This window comes from Eleutherodactylus coqui, chromosome 1 (genome assembly GCF_035609145.1).
Source record: "Eleutherodactylus coqui strain aEleCoq1 chromosome 1, aEleCoq1.hap1, whole genome shotgun sequence".
NCBI classification, from domain to species: Eukaryota; Metazoa; Chordata; class Amphibia; order Anura; family Eleutherodactylidae; genus Eleutherodactylus; species Eleutherodactylus coqui.
In genome coordinates, this window is record NC_089837.1 from 213917849 (window position 1) to 213940944 (window position 23096).

Here is a 23096-nt window from a genome sequence, read left to right on the forward strand (position 1 = left end):
GGCCCAGAAGCTTCAAGTTACGCCTCTGTGCAGTATGGTTTAGGTATGGGTACAGGTACAGATAAAGGGGGGGCCCCAGGTCACCTTTTGCATCAGGGCCCCTGAGCCTTTAGTTACGCCCCTGGCTATCAATATCTGGTCGGCCGAGGTCTGACTCCCAGGATCCCTGCCGTTTAGTGCTTTGTAGGGACAGTACTTAGTACGGTGCCATGAAAAGTATGGAGTTATGAACACAGATCAGAACTGAAGCCGATGTGAACATTGAAGAAGTCGCAGAACTAAGACGAGTACCACAACCCTGCAAACCACCGATCAGATATTGTTGGTCTATCCTGAAGGAAGGTCATCAGTTTTTACATTTCAGATTACCACTTTAAGGCGTCCATACTGGTTGAGACTATTACAGCTATTTAGGCCAGATTAGCTACTAGTTAATAGGTTAATAGTATATGGTCAAGAAATATGTGGTTGACACATGTATATTATTAGTTCTGACAAAGAAGTGACTGTCAGGAAAAGAACAGACAATATTGACCCTAACGCTCATCTTTATTGTATTTTAAGATGTGGACTAACCTGCCCCCTTGTGGACAAATGTAGGAATGCATCTCACTTTTTTAATCTACGGTAGTACATGGATATTTAGTGAAGTTGTTCAAAGTAAAGCAAAGTAGTATATATTTATGCATAGACTATTGTAAATCTCCATCTTGGAGCTCGTTATTATAACACTATATATTATGCAGTCATACTGTTGTTGTTTTCTTCAGAGATACAGTGTTGGGCCGTCTTTGGCCTCAATGACTGCAGTAACCACTGTAGGCCGCTTTCCACCATATTCCAATAGATGTGTGGAGGGATTTGCCTCCATTCCTCGAAGAGAGCATAAGAAAGTGATGTTTGGGGTGATGGATGTGTTGGGCGTGCACGGATATAGCGTTCTTGTTCATCCCAAAAGCTCATATGAGGCTTTGTTGTCCACGTTCTGTCAGTTTACAAGGTCTCCTCGAACATGGCTGCACCGCACACACCAGATGGTTTCCAACCCTGAACAACACTGCCAACAGTGGACCTCGGAAGGTCCAAAAGAGCTGTGATATCCCATACTGATTGGTGGTTCGGGCGACATCCCACCACCCGCCAACGTTGGAAGTCTGTCAGTTCTACACCTCGTGGCATCCTGATGGTCTCTATACTGGGATCCTCTTCTTTATACCTAATGCTCATACATCTGATGCATATCCCCTTCGCCTGACGGCACAGGATGATAGGGGTCCAAAACGTTTGACAATTTCTCTGCTTGGCTCGCACAGAAATGGGACATGCCGTGATTTCTTTACCATGCGAGTTTTCATGCGGTCAAATCGTGGCCATCTGCATAGGATTGCATTATCTAATGCAATCCTATGGCAGTGGGCACAGGCAGAAATTCTGTGGGAAATCCCGCCGTGGAATTTCCGCTTGTGTGCAGGGGGCCTAAACCTGAATTCATTGTTCACCGGCTATGGAATTGAGTTTATAAGCAGAGAGGCGGACAGTAGTGTTCTTTATTAATGCCAAAAATGTCCAGAATGTCTGCCCCTATATTCCATTTCCATTTTTGAGAATCTCCAGAAACTGAACTTTAATGGTTGTTTTTTAAGGGTCTTTTCACACCCCAAATTCGTACTTAAATCCGCTGCTGTAAATTGCGCAACAAAGTCCACAAGTCTCATTACGGATTTTGATGTGGAATTGCCAGCAGAAGTAAGTCATTTTCATTACATAATCTGCACTAAACCGTGCTGATTCTGGTGCTGAATGTACCCTTGCTTGCTGTGCCCTAACACATAGCTTTGTGGAAGTTTTTCATGCAGCTATTTGAGCTAAGCCAGAAGTGGATTCAAAAGCAATGACAAATACAAGGAGGAACTTCTACTTCTCCTTCCTGCTGGATCTACTTCTGGCTTTGACTCAAAGAACTGCATAAAAAAGTGTGTGAAATCAACCTTCTAACTAAAGTTAATCAGCTTGTGCCTAATGTCTGTAAAGAAGTGAAGACGCACCAACTGGAACATAGTTGGGAGAGTTCTACAGAGATGGACGCTGTAATCGCTGCAAGTCCTGTAAGTGAAGGGCGAGGCTCATCCTGCTGAGATCTGTTGACTCATCCAGACTGAAATTACAGGGAGCGCATGGAAGTGAATTACAAGATGGTCAGCGCTGCCGTGTAAGATTGGAGAACGTGCTGACTCTTGTCAGACGGATCCGGCTGATGCTATGCATGTTCTGGAGCTCTACATGTCTTGCCACTTATTGGGGTACTATTCTAGAAAGCATCAGTAGGGTATTTGAGGTTGCTTTCCCTCCGGATCCTGTAGTATCTGTTTTGGGTTGCACGCTCGGTCTGGCAATAGGCATATATGGGAAAACTGCTATAGAGCGACTTCTGTACCTAGCGAGGATGTTGTACTGGTTGTCAGATAGACCGCCCTCTTATAGGGAACTCGTTAATAAAAGCAATTCTACTCTCATGCTGGAAATGAGTCTCTGTCTCAAAAGAAAAGCCTCCAATAAATTTAAGAAACTCTGAGCCCTGGACTATCTGGTTTGGCCTCATTTTCTCTGATACAAGACAGCTTGCTGGAAGTACCAATCTCCTTACTTCCTATGAGGAGTCTTCTGTAAATATCGACTACAGATTAAAGGCCCATTTAAACACAATGATTATTGCTGAAAAGCCGTCTTTTGAGTGATAATTGTTACGTCTAAATGCTCAGCCATCTTGCACTGTTCGTTCACTGATGATCTCTAGCCAGCTAGAAATTAGTGATGAGCCTTATTAGCACTGCTCGCTGATATCTCAGCAGGCTGTGCTGATAGCATTCTTTCAGCTGGTATCCTGCTGGGAATTCTCAGAAGGACACCAGCAGAAAGCACAGAGAACAATGCAGCTGTTTGCATATACAAAACAGCTGCATTGTTCTCCAAGCTATCCTGCTCCACCTGCATTAACTCTTAAGTAGCTAATTAGCTACTTAGAGTTTTGCAAAGATGATCGCTCAAAACTGTCACTCAAACTGTCATTTGAGCGAATTTTGAGCAATCATCGCTCCGTGTAAATGGGCCTTAAGGCCTTATTTACATGAGCATTTTATTACGGCTATTTTGCTGCAACAAAACGTTGGGCAAAAAATCTTGACCATCTGAAGCGTTGGATTTGAATGCATTCATTCATATGGGTGATTTTTAGCCACGTAAAATCAGCTGAACGTAAAAGATATACAAATATGCTATCTTTAGGCCGCGATCAACCGGCAGCTCCCATAGAAGCTCTCTCCATTTGCCGGCAGCTCCTATAGGCTTCTATTGCCGGGAGCTGCCAGCAAAGGGAAGGGGAGGGAGTTTAGCAGTGGCTAGCGCTGCTAAACTATGTCAACTAGCTCTATTAAGCCAGTTGAAGGATTTCTCTCTAGCTGACCAAATTCCAGGCTGCGGCGTATATATGACTGTGTGAATGGGCGAGAAAACGCGAGATTTTGGTTTAGTTTTTTACTGTACTCTTTGTGGACACAATTCATGTGCAAGCTGTATGCAATAGCGTGCCAAAAATATGCACCAATGCTCCCAGCTATTCAAATGGACAAATGCTTTAATGAGTGCCAGATGTGTTCTTTTCCTGTGCAGATGTGCAGGAAACTAGAGCATGATGTGGGGGTTTTTTTGCGCAATGCAACTGCGCACTCAAAAAATGCACAAAAAATACACAGCATGCTCTATTTTCCTGCACATTTACTCACCAAAAGTCCCCACAGAAGTCAATGGGGTTGCACAAATGTTGCATAATTGTGCAGGAAAAGAACAAATCTTGAACTCATTAGATAAATTAGAGGGGAGGGTTAGGGAAGGACTTTTTCACACGCACAAAAAACAGCAATAGATACGCAATAAAATGAGCTCAGATGAGTGGATAGCAATTGCAATTTTCATGAGTGGAAATAAAATTGCAGCATGTTCTATTTTTGTGTGGATTCCGCGCAACCGGCTTCCATTGAAATTAATGGAAGTCGTCCAACCTGTGGCCCAACTGCAATTGACATTGCGGATAGTCTGGGGGTACCCATGTCATCGCCTAGTGAAGGCGCGGGAAAAGCAAATATTAAAAAAAAAAATCTGTACTGTGCATGACCAACTGTGAACATCTGCAGTAAAGAGGATTTAGGAGGTCGCCAGCCGCAGTGAGGGCCGGATTCTGCTGCAGGCTGTGGAATCTGACCGGTCTGTGTGAGACTAGCCTTAGACCGCCTGCACATGAACGGATGTGTAGCAAATGCCATTCATAGCATGCTATGTTAAATCAATTCTTTCTGCATACTCGCAGAAGCCAATTGCGGTTTCCGCGAGCGGTGAAAAAATTACAGCATGTTCCATTTTCATGTGGATTGTGCATGGACTGCTTCGATTAAGTCAGTGGATGCCGTCTGACCCATGGCCCTTCTGCAATTACCAATTGCGGAAAGGTTGCGGATTCCACGTCATCGCCTGGCAGAAAAGATACACATTAAAAAAAACAAACCTGTACTGCACATGTCCAACGGCGGCTCACCGCAGCCTTCAGCAATACAGAGAGAAGAAGAAAAAGACAGGTACACGCAGACGCTGGCTGCTATTAGGGTCGAATTCTGCTGCTGGCTCCCGCATGCAGAATCCAATCAGTTTGTGTGCCGCCATCCTTATATTCATTGACCGGAGCTGATGTTTGATCACTCTTGTATTGGAACTACCTTAGCATACCACATGAGGCCACCTGCACACGGCAGAGCCGGATACCGCATGTGGGTTTCCGCAGTGGATTCCGGCGCTGACCGCGACTGGCGACTGTGCATACCTGTGTTTTCTCTTCTTCTTCTGTACTGAGGATGGTTGCAGCGAGCCGCCGCCAGACATGCGCAGTACAGATTTTTTATTTCAAATGTTTATTTTTCCTCCGCTGTCGCTAGCCGATGATGCGGAATACGCAACCTTTTCCACAATGCTAATTGCAGACTGGCAACGAGTCAAACGACTTACATTGACTTCAATGGAGCACGCTGTGATTGGATTTCCGCATCCACAAATCTGCTTTAATTCAGGTGCGGACACCCATGTTTCCCTATGGGCGGCTTGAACTGCGGATCGTCCGCGCCTGGCACCTCTGTTCCGCAATTCAGGTCTGCCGTGGATATTGGGCCTTAGTGGTGCGATCACTAGTCTGGAAGGATCCTCTAATGCTAAGGGTCCTGTAACCTCCTACGCTTGGTGTGTTGGATCATCCTGCCCACCTCCTTCTGATCTAGTAATATCTACCTAAGCTAGTACTTTGGTATATATCAACCCCAAATAATTCTAGGTACAACCATGTCACATGACTGCATAAAGAGAAGTCAGTAGGTTTATAAGTGTTTTATGGGTTTACTGAGAAAAGGACTGCAAATAAGTCAACATCTGAAAATCCAAGGTAATTATCATACCTGAGATAGCGGGAGATTAGTGTTATTTCTGTCATTATACAGAGCTGCTCTTTTTTCGTGGATGAGCTCAAAGAAAGGTTCTTGTCTTAAATTAACCCTTCGGTCGTGGACAAACCAAGATGGCTGCTAACTACTGACACATACTGCATTTCTAGTAAATCAGTAGTCTAAGAATCTGTCTGCTGCTTTGATTGGCCGATCAGCGCTGTGTGTAGTCTCTTTGTGCATCAGTGATCTACACGCACCACATACATATTAGGGCACATTCACACGGGTGTATTTTCTGTCCATATTACTCCTGTATTTTTTATAGACATAATACAGACAGCATAAACCCCATTGATTTGCATTGAGGTATTCAGGCTTGTGTTTCTTACACGCATTATTTACACGCATTAAAAAAACACAGTGTGCCCTATTTGGGTCCTTATCACGGACTGAAATTGTCCATTGAAGTCTACAGGATCACTTAGAAATGCAGCAAATACACAGTATCCACTGCATTTTTACGCATGTTGGCATGGAACAGTGGGCAAAAGAATTGGGACTTCTTGCATATTTTTTGTGTGTATGAAAAACCCAGTGAATACGGATGCAACACGTGCATAAAAAAAACACACACACCAAAGATGCACCGTGACTTTAGAGAAAAGTCAACCAAACTATTTAGAAGAACTGATCACTATAGGGTTCTCCTGACTTTGTACAAACAGATGATTTCGGGCGGTAGGGCGATTGGGCACATTGAATGGCAGTGCCTGGTCTTTTTGTTCTTAATCCTCACCATAACTGTCTGGCAGCAGTTTTCTCTCCACTCCGCCGGTTGAAAACATACATTTGGCCAAGCCTAGCGTGCATGTGTGTGTTGAGGAATTGGGTGAGAATAGCTGTTGGCCAAATGATTGTTGTGTCAACAGCCATTAAAGGTGTTTGAGCAGCTTTAGAGCCTTGTTTGCAGAATGATAATGGCCTCCCCCTGACCTATACGCTAAACTCTCTGTATACCTCCAGCGTATGCTAATGTATAGGCATAGAATGGGATATGTTGTCCATAGGGTCCCACTATAAAGAAGAAAAACTACTCTGAACAAGGCCATATGGAGCCATTTTAAAAGGAGCTTCACACTCTGAAAATGCAACCTTGTGTCAATTTTACAAACCACCTCCTATTGACCTCAATGATAAAAAGTCACAATAATCAAGTTACAGTAAATCCTATAAAAATGATCATGATGGTACTGATGAAAACTGATTCCCACACTTGTCCGTTAAGATTGTTTAGGATTAGAGATGAGCGAGCGTACTCGGTAAGGACAGATACTCGAGCGAGTATCATCCTTACTGAGTACTTACTTGCTCACCCGCAAAGATTTGTGTGTCGGGGTGGGTGAGCGCTGTGTTGCGGGAGTGAGCAGGAGGGAGCGGGGGGAGACAGAGAGAGAGATCTCCCTCCCATTCTCCCCCGGCCCTCCCCTCCTACCGCCGACACTCGAATCTTTGCGGGCGAGCAGGCAGGTACTCGGTAAAGACGATACTCGCTCAAGTATCTGTCCTTACCGAGTACGCTCGCTCATCTCTATTTGGGATCTGTTTATGGATTTGTCATTGTTAACTAAACATATCAGTATGGAGTTAGTCTAAGGCTAGCTATACAGTACTGGGTCGGATTCCTCATGTGGGAGCCCTGCGTACCTGCCTTCTCCTGTATTGCGGATTATTGCGGCGGCTTGCGGTTGGACATGTGCAGTACAGTTTTTTTTTTATATTTGTTTTTCTTACGCTATCACTAGGCAATGTCAATTGCGGATGGGCTGCAGTTCGGATGGCCTCCATTGACTTCAATGAAGGCCGTCTGCACGGAGTCCGCAGCAAAATAAAGCATGCTGCGCTTTTTCCTTTACTTGCGGAAATCGCGATTAGTTTCCGTGAGTGTGAAGAAAAAGTGATTTTTACATACCTTAGATGGATGCCATTTGCTGCGGATCCTCTGTGCAGACGCCGACTGTGGATTCTGCAATGTAAATCTACCTGTGTGCAACCGGCCTTCATGTGATGTTTCAAAATTTGCATTATCTGCAGTTTCCAAATGTAAATACCTTTGGGGTCCTTATTTTCGGGCATATGAGGCTATTCACAAGAATAGGACAGATGGTCTGCGTGAAAAAATAATTGCTGTATGTCCTATTCTCACCTGTCTTCACAGACAAGAATTGGACATGCATGTTCATGGTAGGTGGAAATCAGGCAGCACGCAGACTGGTGTCCGTGTCATGTCTGATGCAAGTTGCTCCCAAGTTTCTTGGGCAAGACTTGCATACAGCTATGTGCATCTGGCCTTACAAATGGAAAGGATTCTGATAATTGGGTCTGTTTACGACACCCTATTTTTCTTATGGGGGATGTACTGTAGGTGTGGCATTAAAATTGACCACTCTCTTTGAACCCCTCAAAATTCACTTGTTACTACAAGAAAATTCTGATATCAACTTCAGGGGGTTTTCCAAGTAAATTGGTGGCAATTGGAGTGCAGATTACATAAAAAATAAACAAAGTACTCACCTTCCGCTACTGCTCTGCTCCCCTGCTTCCCCAATCCTCAGGCCTTCTGTTCACAAGTGCTGCAGCGGTTGTGGGTACTAGTGTAGTATATCTCCACCGGAAGTATGGGTTGGGCTGTCTCAGCTACAAGTAACACCCAGGTTACGCCCCAAAAGCTTCCCACTGGCTCCCACACACACACCTTCTCCGCACAGCCACAGCCACCTCTTGACCAGAGCCTCCATAGCTCACTCAGCCCAGTGTTTTCTCCCCATCCATCCTTTCTTCCCTTCATCGGCCAGCAGCAGCAGCTGCAACCCGCACGGAGCTCCGTGGCTCCCTTCCTTCCCTAAAGAAGCCGCGGTGACATTTACTTTGAGGATGTTTACCACTGCCCATGTCTGCGCCTTCTCGGTAATTCTCCTTGCAGGGGGCTCCACCCTCCCTAGGTGTCCTCACTGCTAGTCGGGAGTTATCAATTACAGATGGCGGAATAAGAAGGAGGGATAGCCTGACAGGGTTACACTGGAAACATCCCATAAACCTGCCGGGAGCTTATACATTACAAGACCATGTGACAAGTTTACAGGACGTCACCAAGCCTTCTGGCCAGGTGACATCACCTGTCATATGCCGCGGTGTTGGACCGCAGTGGGTGTATTTAATTTGCATTTTGGGCACAGGGAGCGCAAAACTATATAAAAATAAATAACTCGGAAACCCCCTTTGAGTCACAGGATAAATAATGAGATAATAGCGGCAGGAGCTTTTGTACTAAATACATAACATTTATGTACTCGGCTCCACAAATATCTGTATTTCATGTTCTGCGTGTTCATTGAAAATGCATTATTTACCTTTGTTGTTTGCATTACCTCATAGGGCAATTTCCACTGCAGATCAGCCAAATGATTAACTTAGAGGATGACCGGAGTGGATTCATTGTACTGAGGTTTCACGGGCAAAGGTCATTACAGTATGCCTGACTGATTCATAGACTGCAGTAATCTGATACTGCGGTGACTTCATAGCCTCCTTATGTGTTCTAACCACAGTGAGAATATGAAATACTTTTTCATAAAGTATTTAAAATTTCAAACTTCCACTGCCTTTAGAAATGCTAATTTATGTATGGTGAATAAGTTCAAAGGAAGTATTAGTAATACTTCGGTGGAAACGGTCTACAAGTATGTTGACATACGTGTCCATAACAGCTGAGCTGAGCTCCTATCATGCAGTAGAACCATTGGTTTCTCCTACATTGGGTTATTGCAGTGTCCAGTATAAGACCAGCTTTGTATAGAAACACGTCCACAATACAGATCCGTATTACAGATGTGCTTCAAAAGATATTACATTTGTATGTCATCAATTTTTCATCCGTACATGCCTCCGTTTTTTTTTTTTAATTATGTTCTATTAGGCAAGTGCTGATCTGTATTTGCCCAATGGAAAAGAATAGAAATACGGAGGCAAGTACGCAATTTTTGTGTGCACAAAAACGCGTGCAAATATGCCTGTGTGAAAGAGCCCTAATACAGAGTAAAAATATGGTCATCTGAAGGCGAGTTCACGCATGGTGGAATTGCTCCAGAATTTCAGCTGCCGAATGCAAGCTGAACTCCTGCAGCAATGCACAGTACAATGTAAGTGAATGGGATTTTAACAAACCTCACTCACAGTGGAAATACGAATCCACAGCATACACCCTTTGTTGCGGAAACGAAGTGGATTTTTACGATGCAATTCATTCATTGCAATCCAATAAGTGAATTCTGCAGTGAAAATTTGCAGCAAAATCCGCATCAAGATCCGTAGATGGATCGGGGAGAAGGGGACAACCAACAGGTGAGAGATCTGGACGTGAATTCTGTTTCTATCAGGCATTTATGGCATATACATTTAATATGTCATAAATCCCACAAATGGTAATACCCCTTTACGTTTCTTGCAGCTCTTGGGAGCGGTTTAATGCGTCGTTGTGTCTAACACCTGTCAATTACCTTCTGCATGGGCACCCCGAACATCTCCTGACACAAGAAGACATTCATTGTGCATCCATTCAACACGGGCCATAGTTAAATAGGCGTGTGCACAGCTTTATATAGTGATGTAGCTAATAGAGGAATAGGTTGCTATCGTGTGTCCCCGACAATAAGACACTGTCTTATATTAATTTTTGCTCCAAAAGAGGCACACTGTCTTATTTTTGTGGGGGTCTTATACTCACCTGGCCCGCGGCGTCTGGGTCCCTTGCTGTGGTCTCCGGCGCAGCGGCGACTGCCGTATAATCCATGAACCAATCACAGCCATTCAGTGATGTCATTCACTGAATTGCTGTGAATGATCCAGCGCTGGCTCTGATTGGCTGATATCGATCCAATCACAGCGATCACTTGGTGGAGGTGGTGTATTCAAATCCCTGTCACCAGAAAGAAAGTGCTGTGTAAATGCAGAGGACACAGGAGCCTGCCGCAGCGCAGTGCAAGAGACTTGGACACCGGTGGCTAGGTGAATATTACTGTTGTTTTTTTTCATGTAGTGTAGCTAAGGCTTATCTTCGGGGAGGTCTTATATTTCAAGCTCCCCCACGAAAATTGGGGTACGCTTATTTTTGGAGAAACAGGGTACTACACAGCCTAAAACAGTTCCTTATCTGAGTTTAAATCTCCACATTTTCAGAAAATATGCAACATTTTAGTACTTTAGTGCTGCCTTAAATCAGCATCATTTCTTGCATTGAACTTAGTACACAATCATGCTCCCACTACAGTATTGCAGCATGAGTTACCTGGAAGACCGATAAGCAGAGTGTGAAACGGTGAAAGCTATGCGCCAAATATGCATCACTTTACTACTTTCTGGACTTTGTCAATATTGGCATGAATGTGCACCTTGGACCTTGTAAACGGCGTGACTTGGGTTACGTGCAGTAGTTTTGCAGACACCTACAAGGTGTAGTGTGCCGGGTGGTGCTGTATGTTTATATGGGGAGAGCAGGAATATGTTGCAGAGAATCCGGCTTGTGCCACTGTCGTGCTATGGGACTAACCAGGGAGTGGTCTGTGCTATGTGCTGTCACTCCCTATGGGGAAATCACTGGGCTCACTCCACACTACAGGGAAAACACTCTGCTATCAGCTCGGGCTGCTTCATGCTTTGGGCAGCATTTAGCACCTATCTGACTAAAGTTGGAAACAGCAAGCTAAATCCCAGCCTGCTGCAGCACTGCTGAATCACGGATCTGCATTGACGTAGACAGTGAAAATTCCCTGAATGCCTTATCTTTACAAGCTGGATTTATATATAGTGGAAGCGGGTGTGGTTCGGGCGATAAAACAACTTTTTTACCACAATGGAAATTGCTATATTGCCTTGAAATCATAGCGACTAGAAGTGATTGTCGCCGTCGAAAAAGCCTCCCTAAAGGTTTGACTGCAAGTGACAAGAGTATACTTTTTTCTTTATTTTCACTTGAAATGGTGTTTTTGAGACATTTGGATATTTTCTGGAGAACACCACATTTAAAAGAACTGGCATACTACCCTCGGCTTTCTCTGTGAATTTGCACTGGACACGTAAAAAGCATGAGAAAGGAGACTGGTTTGGGACATTCTAGGTCCAAAAGAAACTCCCAAGGCTCCCTGTCTACAGCTATGAGCTGGTTAAACCTGTCCTCCTTGTCTCGCAGAACCAAAAAGGTATTTCGTAGTGATGGAGAGCTGTCATCAGGGAAAAGGTGGTCCGAGGATGAGCCTGAAACGTGGGAAGTTCAAAGACGCAGTAAAAAAGGTAATGCAGTTCATTATTAGGGCAATTAAATAGTGAATCTCAACTTTATACTAGGGAACTAGATTATGAGCAGTTTTCTATATACAGTTATTTCTGCTTTACAAGCAGAACCCACTGCCTGCAGGACCTGTCAGCAGATTACAGGTACTGATTATGACATAAGAAATTGGTATATAGCGGCATTATTGCTTGTACGTTTCCCTAAAGATATGTTGAAATGCCATTGCCGCAATGGTGGATCAGTCTTAAAACCTCAAATATATACTATAGAATAACAGCGAAAATCCATTAATGCCACTGAAGAAACCCTATCTGTTCCTCTGTGTATTAATATATATGAGATTTGAGATTAAGGGCCCTTTTACACAGGAATCCGAACGGTTATTATTCAGTGTAAATGCATGCCCCGGCTCAACGACGGACGAGAACTCGTTCACTTCTCGTTAGTTGCTCAGTTTCTGCATGCAGAAAGCTGAACAACGGATTGGCCCATGTAAACAAGCAGTCGTTCACTTATGAATAACTGCCTGCTCACTGTGAATGGAGATCGGTGGGCCAGAACGATCCCCCGCCCCCTTCACCTCCATTTACTAGCAATGCTCTATATTGTAGAACAGCACAGGAATGACTATTGTAGGGACGATCCAGCGGGTATCTGTGCCCAACAAGTCATCCTGTGTAAAAGACCCGTGAGGCTAGGCTAATATGGCAACTTTTAGCAGCAACAGGCTATTTTTGTTGTGCAGCCCTTCACAACCAAATGTTGCCGTGTGGCCCTAGCCTAAAGTAGAGGACACATTTTACCCCACTGACTTCTGCTCTATAAATAGGCTGATATCGATCATTGGTGATCATACATATTACCCGCCAATTTTGATGAATCCACACAATCAACTAATGTCCTTGGGAGGCCGCCAACTTTACCCTAACGGTATTGAAGGGTTTGGCCAACCAATGTATATGGGGGCCTCCTGACTTTCATTCCGTGACAGATTTTGGCAGAGATAATGTCAGACAGTTGGATTTTTCTGCCAATTCCTTTTGTTCTTGATGGCATAAGCTGCCACCAGAGTTGGAAAATGGCTTTTTTACAATTCCCTACATTCAGAACACAACCTTGCTTGGCTGAGTTGAGTATGCATGCGTATGGGGGTATTGAATGAGATAACTGTTAAGTGTTCTGTGGACAGCTATCTAATATGAATGGTCAGTAACGCTGTTGATTGAGTGCTAGTTTCGCCAACAGCTAACATGGCCGTCCTTCCCGCAGACATACATGCTTGACTGAGTGTGCATGTGTTTTATATGTAGTGACTGGAGAAAGTTGCTACCAGACACCACTGGCAGCGGTTTATCTCCCAAGAAAAAAGGAGAAGGTAGTTGATATCCAACTGCCTGATCTTTATTTCCAATGACACCTGCTGTTGGGAAGAGTTGAGAGGCCCCATACATATCAGATGATTGATTGGTTGGTGTTGCCGAAATGGCCAATTCAGCCCATCCATGTCTAATCTGTATGGCCAACCTAAGGCTGCATATAGACATTCAATATTTATTTGTGCACTATTGGTAGATCCAGCTAAATTTAGGGAGATCAGCTAACAATCTGATGTTTGCCAATAGATTATTGGATCTACAGATAAATATATTGCATCTATGGGCAGTTTAAACATTGTGAAATATTATATCATAGAGATCATGTAATATGACAGATTTGTATGGTAAATTCACCTGGAGGCGTTATGCTAGTTTTCTAAACTGTGGATTACACTTTATCCAGGCAGAACAACTGGCAATTATGCTTCTACTTGATGTTACTATGTAACCAAGCCACGGATTGCCAGATATAGCGTGCCTAGAGTAAGTAAATAGCACATGCTCTTAGTTGCTTACACTTAACCCCATAGGTGATCAAGCTATTTTTACCATTATGATACTTGAAATAAGCTCAGAATAAATATCTGTAAAAGTCATCCAGTCTTGTAAGGACAAGTAAACAGGAGAGCTCTTAAGTGATTGTCAAAAGGCACTTAATTGTTTAAATGTTCAGAGTTTAGTATCTTGTTAACTTGCCTACAGGGGGAACGTGCAAACATTTAGTATAGGAGGCAACCAAGCGCAACGGCTCCTGCACACACAAGGCTATATTGCAGCTCCGTGCATGGGGTTTACGGTGTATTTAGTTCCAAGGAGATCATATCCTTGTCAAAGAAAGGCTGTAGAAAGGTTTTTCCTTATGTCCTAGGATGGGAAATGTAAAAGCAGTCACCCTTGGAGCCTGATGTCTGAGGGCATCCTATTCCCCCTCTGCCAAGTAAATACACCACTATTATAAATGGCATATGGGGGACTTGCTGCAGATTTTCTATGGGGGTCAAGAAACTAAGTTGCACTTCAGAGGTGGACAGCAGCTTGTCAGTAGTCAAAAGTTAGCTTGTAGAATCAAACATTTGTGTGAACAGTTTAGGTGAAGACCTACTTTGCCCCGTGCCACTACACTCTTGTGGTTGTCTGCAATTGACCTGCCTTATAATACAGAATTATAATGTTGCCTATTTACAATAAAAAGTAATTTTACTCCTTTATTCAAATTTTAATTGGTGTATCACTTTAAATAATACGTCACAGTATAATACAGGTTCCACCCAGATGTGTGGCGTAGTGAAATAATATCCATTACCACTGAGATAACAATAACCGCCTCCATTCACAGTAAACAGACCGTCGTTCATTGATGGACAGGCTGATCACCGCTTGATTTTTATGCCTACAGAAACTGAACAATGAACGAATTATCATTCATCATTCACTTTTACACATTTACACAATTCATGATCCTGCAAGCATCCAAATGTTGATTGTTTAGTATAATGGGGCCCCAATCTTTATAACCTGCTGCTTTCGAAGAAGGATGTGTGACTTCCCAATGTTAGAGAAATATGAACATGGACTCAATAATAAAAATATGTTCAAACTACTAATGGAACGACTTAAAAAGAACAAATCCAGACCTTCAATTTGTTTAAATACATTGCAATTTGCTAAACATAGCATCTCTGAGGTCTCCAAAACCACTCGTGGTGAACATTGCAAGGCTTTGCCTCGCTGAGTTGAATTCATTTGTGTATGTGCTTTGATCTGTTGGCAACTGTTTAAAGACAAGTTCAGCAAGGACTTTCCACTTCACTCACCTTTAAAAATGGGATGATTCCGCAAGTGAAAAGTCATCAAATTCAGGGTAGAAAAGGAAAACTACTGTTTATATGTTACTAAACTCTTAAAGAGAAGTTTCAGAAAGTTTGAAGGATTGAGCAGAAATTCTAGCACCCGCAAAGAGGAGGCTGGTGACAGGGCCATAGTTCTTGTCTACGGATATTTTTTTGTGTTGTGATATCAAAAGGACCAAAGGTAACACTGGAAAATATTCAGTTAGCTTTGTGCGAATATATATATATATATATATATATATATATATATATATATATTTATTTAAATTTAAACTAAATCATAGATGATTTCTCCATTTAACCCACTTCTGTATTACCCCCCTGGATGCCTGATCAACTTTATCCCACTGCATCCCCCACACCCTAATGCACTTCATATCTGTACATACACAGATACCGGCTTATCACCGTCCCATACGACTTCATGTATAGTACCCTATTTAGTAAAGGATAGCTGGCCCCTTGTACAGAATCAGCACTTGTACCCCTTGTGTCACCCCTATTTCCTCATAGATGGAGGAGGGCCCTCATCCCTATTCGGCTATGTAGTATTAGTACTTAAAACTGTGCTGCTGTATAGAAGAAAACAAGGAACCTATTTCATAAAATTGTACCATTTTGTAAACATAAGGGAAAAGGTTTAAATGCTAAAAGATATTTATTACTGTTGGAAGAAGAAAACCAAATGTATCCTCTAGCATTAGCCACTGTGATAAATTTGGCACATTCCTTGGCTACCTGGTTTGAGTTTACCTTGTAATATCCAGGTATGTGTCATAGAGAAAGATATATTGGGGGAAGATTTATCATTGGGTGCAATTTATGCCAAAAAACAGTTTTTATGCCCTGCCCCACATTTATTATGGGTTTAAGACATTATTTTCATCTTATCAAAAATGGGATGTGACTTTGTGCAAAGAGCGTGGCTTCGAATATGAAAGACTGAACCTTTCTCAATTGATAGAGCCAACAATGTATCTGCCTGTATAAACAGACTTCACTAGAGAGAATGAGTTAGTGATGACGTCACTCATAGGTTGCGCAGTGAGGATGAATAGGGAGGATAGGACTCACTTTTTAGTAATCAATAGAGGTCCCAGTAGTGGGGTCCCTAAATACAACCCTGTGCAACACAGGTTTGGCACAAAAACTCTCATGAACTAAGACAAATAAGGTGGTATAAAGTTAGAAGTATCTAAAGTTGCTCCCAATTTATCATCCAGCATGAAGCAGTGATAAATCTGGCACATTTTAAGACTGCCTGGTCTAAGTGTACATTGTCTAACTATTGGACAGTTGGGGTAAATCTGCCTCATATCTTGTTTAAACTATGTTTCAGCATTGCAGAAAACATCCAGCTTGCTCATAGTGCACTCCAATGGTACATGACATCATGACATAGCGGAAGCTTGTATGCATAACACGCTAAGGGAAAGGCTTTGGCAGTTTGTTTGTTCCCTGACTTTATACTTCGTATTTTCAAATTATAGTCCATCCCTCATCTCTTGTAACTTTCCACTAGCCTTATAGTAATTACAGAGCCAATACTCGGTTCTGTCTAGAAACAAGATTAACGTGGCTGGTTATGTGTGCCTTTGCTGATAAGGGTTTATAGAGGGTTTATGATGATGTTTTTCGGCTCCCAGAAGATATATAATGTGGTATGTATGCTGCATATCTTAGCAATATAAGTAGCAGTGCCAGGTAGAGGGGAGGTCTTCTTTTCTGGGATAGCAAGAAGTGCTATTTGCCTATATCTGGTACAATTGATTGCGCTGTGTAAGAAAGTTTGTAATGGATCTGCTACTCACAGACCCCTGGTACATGTTCCCATTTCCCATCCAGGGGTTTCTGGGTGAACACTATTGACAGCCTATCTTATGAAAGGTCATCAATAGAGACTGGTGGGAGTCCTCCGCTCAGGACTTCACCGATCAGCTGATAAGAGCTGCTGTCAACCATTGGGAAAGCTCATAACACTGTCCGTTCAGCAGTGGCCCGTCTGGTATTGATCTTTACAGCAAGCGGACAGCAGCTCTTATCAGCTGATCGGCGGCGGTCCCACGCAATGCACCCCTGCCCATCTGTTATTGATGACCTATCCTAAGGATAGGTCATCAATAGTATTTGCTTGCAAAGCCCCTTTAAATGTTTTTATACATGTGCTTCATAGCACAGATATTATTTTACCATTTTTTGTGAAAAGCTGAATGGAACATTTTTTCTGCTAATATTTAGAATAGAAATCCAAAAGGGAAACTTTATTTTCCATCACTATTTTGATAGGATTAGTTATTTTGGCACAGATGACAAAAGCATCTTGAGTGGTTGAGCAAAGTCACACGGCTGCATTCAGGGCACCATACAAAGTTTAATGGGTTTGTCCACTTTGAACTTTTCCCACTTGTCACAATAGTCATCTGATAAACTGATCACAAGCTGTTCTGGTGGTGGGATCCTCATTGTCAAAGTTATACCGCAATGTAAGGTGTACTGCAGATTACACGGCCGTATGCAGGGCCACAGCCGGGCTCACAGCTGGATTTTGCAAACCGCCGTGTGAGCCCAGCCTTAGGGTGCCGTGGCACTTCCGGATCCAGCCAGAAACATTATCTATGATTGGTAACGCGCATGCAATAGAACATCTTTGTATTTCCAGTAAGCAATGTGGACGTCCACTTGACACATTCGCAAGGAACGTGAGGGAGTAGCGGGAATAGAGAGACATTGTTGGCCCGCTGACATGAAGACATAACAGGTCCCTTTTAAGTGCAGTGGATGCGGCCACATGATCCTATTGCGCCATTCAGCCAGTGTGAAGCTGAATTAGCAATGTACTAAGGAGGTGCAGGTGCAGTGGGCTACTTTTCCTGTCAGACTCCCTGAGTTAAAGGGGTTCTTCCGCAAAAAAATATTGTTTCTAGGTAAATTCAGCCAATAATTATAAGCGTTTTTTGTAATTTCACACATATATATGCCCAGATATTTCAGGACAATCAGCACTTCATTTACTAGTGTAAAAAGACCTTTAGTATTAGGCCTTATTGATTTCTGAAGTAATGCCTCCTTTAATTAAACTTTGTCCCAGGAGATGTTTTATTCCATAATTTAGGAAATGCCAGTGCGTGTTGACAATAAGATTCGCCCGACATCCTTCCAAATTTCTGCAACATTCTAAACACGGACATTTATAGTCAAACAGAGGATGTCCGTATATTACACTAATACTTCCAAGAGCGCTCCACGCATTTCTTGACTAGTCGATGCACCTGCACACACATTTCTTCCATCACTGTCCTGCGGCCCGGGTCTTTTTGTTTCATATTGATTTTGATTGTTTGCTGCTCTTTTGAAGAGGTCTGGTTGCAGCGGGCATAGATCCAGATGATAAAAATAACCTCATCTGGTTAGCAGCACCTTTTATCTGGAACAATGACTGAAGTTTATGCCAGAACTGAATATTTGTGTCCTACAAATGAAATGAAATCCCAAGCCCTTCATTGGATAAGTTCTATTCAATGGAAGCAGTCCAGAAAATCAGATGTAAAGCACAATTCAGTTCTCACTGAAAAGGGTTATCAGACCTTTAAAAATTGGATGGCCTATCTTCAAAATAGGGCATCAATATCTGATTGGTGGGATCTGCCGCTTGGGAACCCTGCCAATCAGCTGATGAAATGTGTACAACTGAACACGAACCTGTTTGTACTCAGAACACCGTATTCTTCTGACTACTCCAGTCTTCTTCCATTCACTGTAATGAGACCAGCGTGTAGTACTCAAAACAGGCACTATACATAATACAGCGTTCTGAGTAGGTAAACATCGAAGGGGCTGCTGCGCTCACACCAGTAGGGTGGACCCTTCAATCAGCTGATCAGCGGCATGTTCGGAGTATATGCCATAAATGTCTGATCTGCCACTTCCACTCCTACCTATTGGGAAAATAGGGTCTCCTTCTCCTATTCAAACTCCAAAGACAAAGAGTGTGCATGTATCTCCCTCCTTTGAACATCATATGAGTTGCTGATAGACCTTATCTACTCCTTTCTGGAGTGCTCTACAGGTGTCAGGAGACCCCATACTACCAATATATGGGGGTTCAGAGATAGCTAGATAGTTATCATAAGTACTTAGCCATCCCTGGTCACATTCTGCTACTTTGATATGAATATATGTGAGCAGGCACCATAGAGTAGCATGTCTTTGACCAGATGGTTGGAGGCTATACAGAATGGCATCTTGAGCTGCTGGTTGTGCTGAACCCCTGATCTGTGTATGGCCACCTGTACATGGGTGGATTTGCATTGTGGAATACGTATCAGGTGTCTGCCTCTGTATTTCTCAGCAAATGACACCCATAACATGCTATTGAAAAAGCTTCTTCCTCTACACAAGCGGAATTGCGATTTTCCGCTCGCAGAGGTAAAGTGGCAACATGTTCTACTTTTGTGCAGATTCTGGGCAGACGGCTTCCATTGAAGTCAATGGAAGAAGTCCGATCCGCGGCCCTTCCACAATGAAATTGCGGAAAGGTCGCAGATTTCGCGTCGACATTAGGCTAGGATGCAGTAAAAGCAGAGGTTTAAAAAAAAAATCTGTACCGCACATGTCTGACGGCTTGCCGTGCAGACCATCCTCAGTACAGAGAAGATAAAAGAAAGGCAGGTACGCGTGGATGCCGGCTGGGCACAGGGTCAGATTCCGTTGCGGGAATCTGACCCGCCTGTGTGCAGCCAGCCTTACTCTTCTATTGCTGTCAATTATTTTTATGGTAATGATAATTATTATATTTTATGATATATAGATTTGTATGAATGCCATGGATTATTGTGTGCTAACTTTATATTTTTTAGCTATTTTACTATCATATATTATTCTTTATTGTTTTGTTATAATGAGTTTTGGAAGTGAAGTAGCGAAATGCATCTTTAAGATGGTTTCACATCTGCACTGGGAATTTCACTTTCTTGCTCCATTTGGGGAGCAGGGGAATCCCTATGACCGAACGGTTCCGTATTTGGACGGAACCCAACAGCACTGGGCGGACCCAATAGACTAGTTTGTGAATAGCCAGACAAAGGTGGTGCTGGTTCGGCACGGAAACACGTTGCTCAATAAAGTCTATCTTCATCATTGCTCCTGGTCCTCCTGTTCAGTATGCTTTGTTCTCTCTCATTGCTTGTAATTGTCAGCTTATCAACTCTTGAACTTGTCGCCTGTGTGTGGTCCCTTAACAGTTTGGTTAAGAGTAAAGAGAGGGGGTGATATACTATTTGTTTTACCTGCTCAGCAGGGTGAGCAGGATTCTTTGCACATAATTGGTGCATGTTGTCCTCCATCTATTGCCACCCTCTTCCTGTACATTATTGGGCAAGTCTTACTCAAATGGTGATTCGTAAACTCTCTTTGTAGAGAAGCACCTTTCATCACTCTTTAAGGGGCAAGGTAGGAATGCGTTTTATAACTTTTGGTAAATTTTTTGATTTTCTGTATATCTGTAGACACACTCGATTTCCTCTCTGACACAGTGGGGTGATGTGAATCTCAGTACCAATGACTGTAGTCTCCATATACTATAATATATATCTCCATTTATGTAGTGTAGTGTTTTCTCATTGGAAAGTCACTTCAATAAGATTCTCATTGCAAACCAAATCATTTTCTAATTATTTAATGTAATGTACGATGGATTGAAACATTTTGTAATGTTATTTACAGAATGTCAGCTCTTTACGAGATCAGGTAAGGATGGCACACTAGATTGCGCCCTTTTGGGAAGCCGTGTTTTGCGGCATGAACTGGTGCTCTACACAATTATATTTGCCCTAATATGAATTCAATGAATTATTGTAGCAGGTTTCTTCTAAAGGAGTCTTAGATCCAGTCAGGTAATGATCTGGGTGAACATCATATCTCATATGTCTTGTTATGAAGGAGAAGGCTTTTAGTGGGTACAAGAATACCCTCTATATTACTATTTTTAGGGCACCTAATTGTTAGACATCTGTCTCTATTGCATATTCCCTTAAAATAGTAAGTACGTCTGATGACCTGAAGCGCTCAATGATTTTTACCAACTGTTAACAAACCTTTTTGATGACCAGATGCTTCACAAAGGACCCTTTATGTGCTGTGAGTTCGAAGAGGGCAAGGTCTTTGAGTCTCTGCCAGTGTTGGCGAGGCTTCTCCTAGTGTAGATTATTCCTTAGATCCAGTTTAATATAAAATGTACCTGTGGTTGTAGATACCGTATAAAGTATCTTTCCTTTTCCTGTTCTCTAATGACAGGGATTAATTGCTGAAGCCCTTTAGGACTCATCTAACCGGTTTCCTAATGTAAAGACCATTGAAAAAACCCTACAGGATAGTTGGGCCAGCAAGCTGCACGTAACAGTTTTACAGGCCACTAGGAAAGATCAGAGGTTTATACTGTATATCATACGTACGAGATGGACATTTCCATTGGTATAAGTGCAGTAAATATCTTGCAAACACAAGTTTGATTGTATATATTATAAATGTTGACTGGGCAACATTTAATGATACTGATGAGTTTTGTGTCCATTCGATCAATTGTAATCACCACTAAACAACAACTGGATACTTTGTATATTTAGTATAGTGGTATGTTGGATGCACAGTTCATAACTACAATACATGGCATGTAGGAGAGCTTCTCTTTGGATAGCGATCATATTAAACATTATATAATTTGGTTTTGCATCATTCATGTTCAATTTTTTGCAGTTTCAGTAATAATGCACCAAGCCTTTGCCGACCATTTATCTGCCTTTATCTGCACCTACCCCATTTTTTCGTGGGGAGTAGTAGGAGAATTCCTGTAGAATATTGTTTCTTGGTTCTCAAATGATGTCAATCTATTAGTGATTAGAGTCAATTCACATAGCATTGCACAAGGAATCCGTCCAGACCTGTATTACGCACCTGCAGGGTCTCCATGTGCCACTATATGGTGCTTTGCTATCAGATTGGAAGCACAGGTCTTTACGTGGAGCTTTGCATGATGAGACCTAAAACTTAGAGTAGATAACAATGGTGAGAAAGCAGGTAATGTGAATTTTTACTTTAGTCCTTTGGAATTCCGATTTACTGGGAATGTGAGTTTTGAGTGCGTTTTCAGTGTTTGGAGGATTCCTAGAGTAATGTCTTTGTCTGAACCCTTTGGCCATTCAACAGGTGAAAGAGCAGGAAATGTCTGTAGTTTAGCCTTTGGATGCACTTCAGCGTCCACATTTATCCTTTGGAATGTTTTATTGCTTTTCATGCTTGTTTTGTCTTGATTTTATGCATTCTTTGGTGTTTCTACATCATTTTGTCTTCTTGCAATGTTATCTTGTATAACTTATCTTCTTCATATGAATAGATACTCTAAGGTATGATTGTTACCATTTTCTCTTGGCACTACTCATACAGTATCTCCAGTAGTCCCTGTCAGAAACAGATGAACATTTTTTGGCTTTTTTTCTTTACCTTTGCATATGACATATCACTGATTACTTGAGCAAATTTTTTGCGATGAGTCCAGACGTTCTGGCTTCCCTGTATACATGATGACTTGGTTTATCGATTCAGTAATTTGATCACTTATTTCCTCTTCTTTGAGGTGTTTTTATGGTACTTTTTATGACATGATATATTCATTGAAGTATCCTTGTGGTACGTTTTACATCATGTCAAACAGGTAGAGTTCTCTCTTCAGTCCTTTTTCAGTATAGTAGGAACGTCAGTGCCATAAGATCCTTCCAGAATATAATCATGCATATGTTACAGGCTATTAATCATTTAATTATAATGGGCAAAAGCAGTGGACATTCATTGTAAGGTTTCCATTCCAGTAAATGTGGAGAAGTTTCATATTTCTGCACAAGTGGGCAGCAGGTGGTAAACTAAGTCTGGTTGTTATAGAGCGCCCAAGTCATTCTGTTAGGGATCATATTCCTCTGAGAACAAACTGAACAGATAAGTGTTAACAATTATTACTAGCCAGTCTGAACTACAATATCTCACATTTCATTTAATCCTTTCC

General features: G+C 42.3%; 1 protein-coding gene across 4 annotated transcripts in view; it reads left to right on the forward strand.

The window, feature by feature from the left end:
- The window catches only part of NHSL1 (NHS like 1), a 186281-nt gene that overhangs the window by 72574 nt on the left and 90611 nt on the right, over positions 1-23096 (forward strand). Inside the window, exon 1 of one of the 4 annotated variants that reach the window (XM_066605506.1) lies at positions 11527-11819. The exons of 2 other annotated variants lie outside the window; for them this stretch is intronic. In XM_066605506.1, coding sequence (XP_066461603.1) covers positions 11615-11819 — 205 coding nt within the window. In that variant the 5' untranslated portion in view covers positions 11527-11614. Of the gene's footprint in view, positions 1-11526; positions 11820-23096 lie in introns of those variants that run through there. One more of the 4 variants, XM_066605508.1, reaches the window with a different exon arrangement.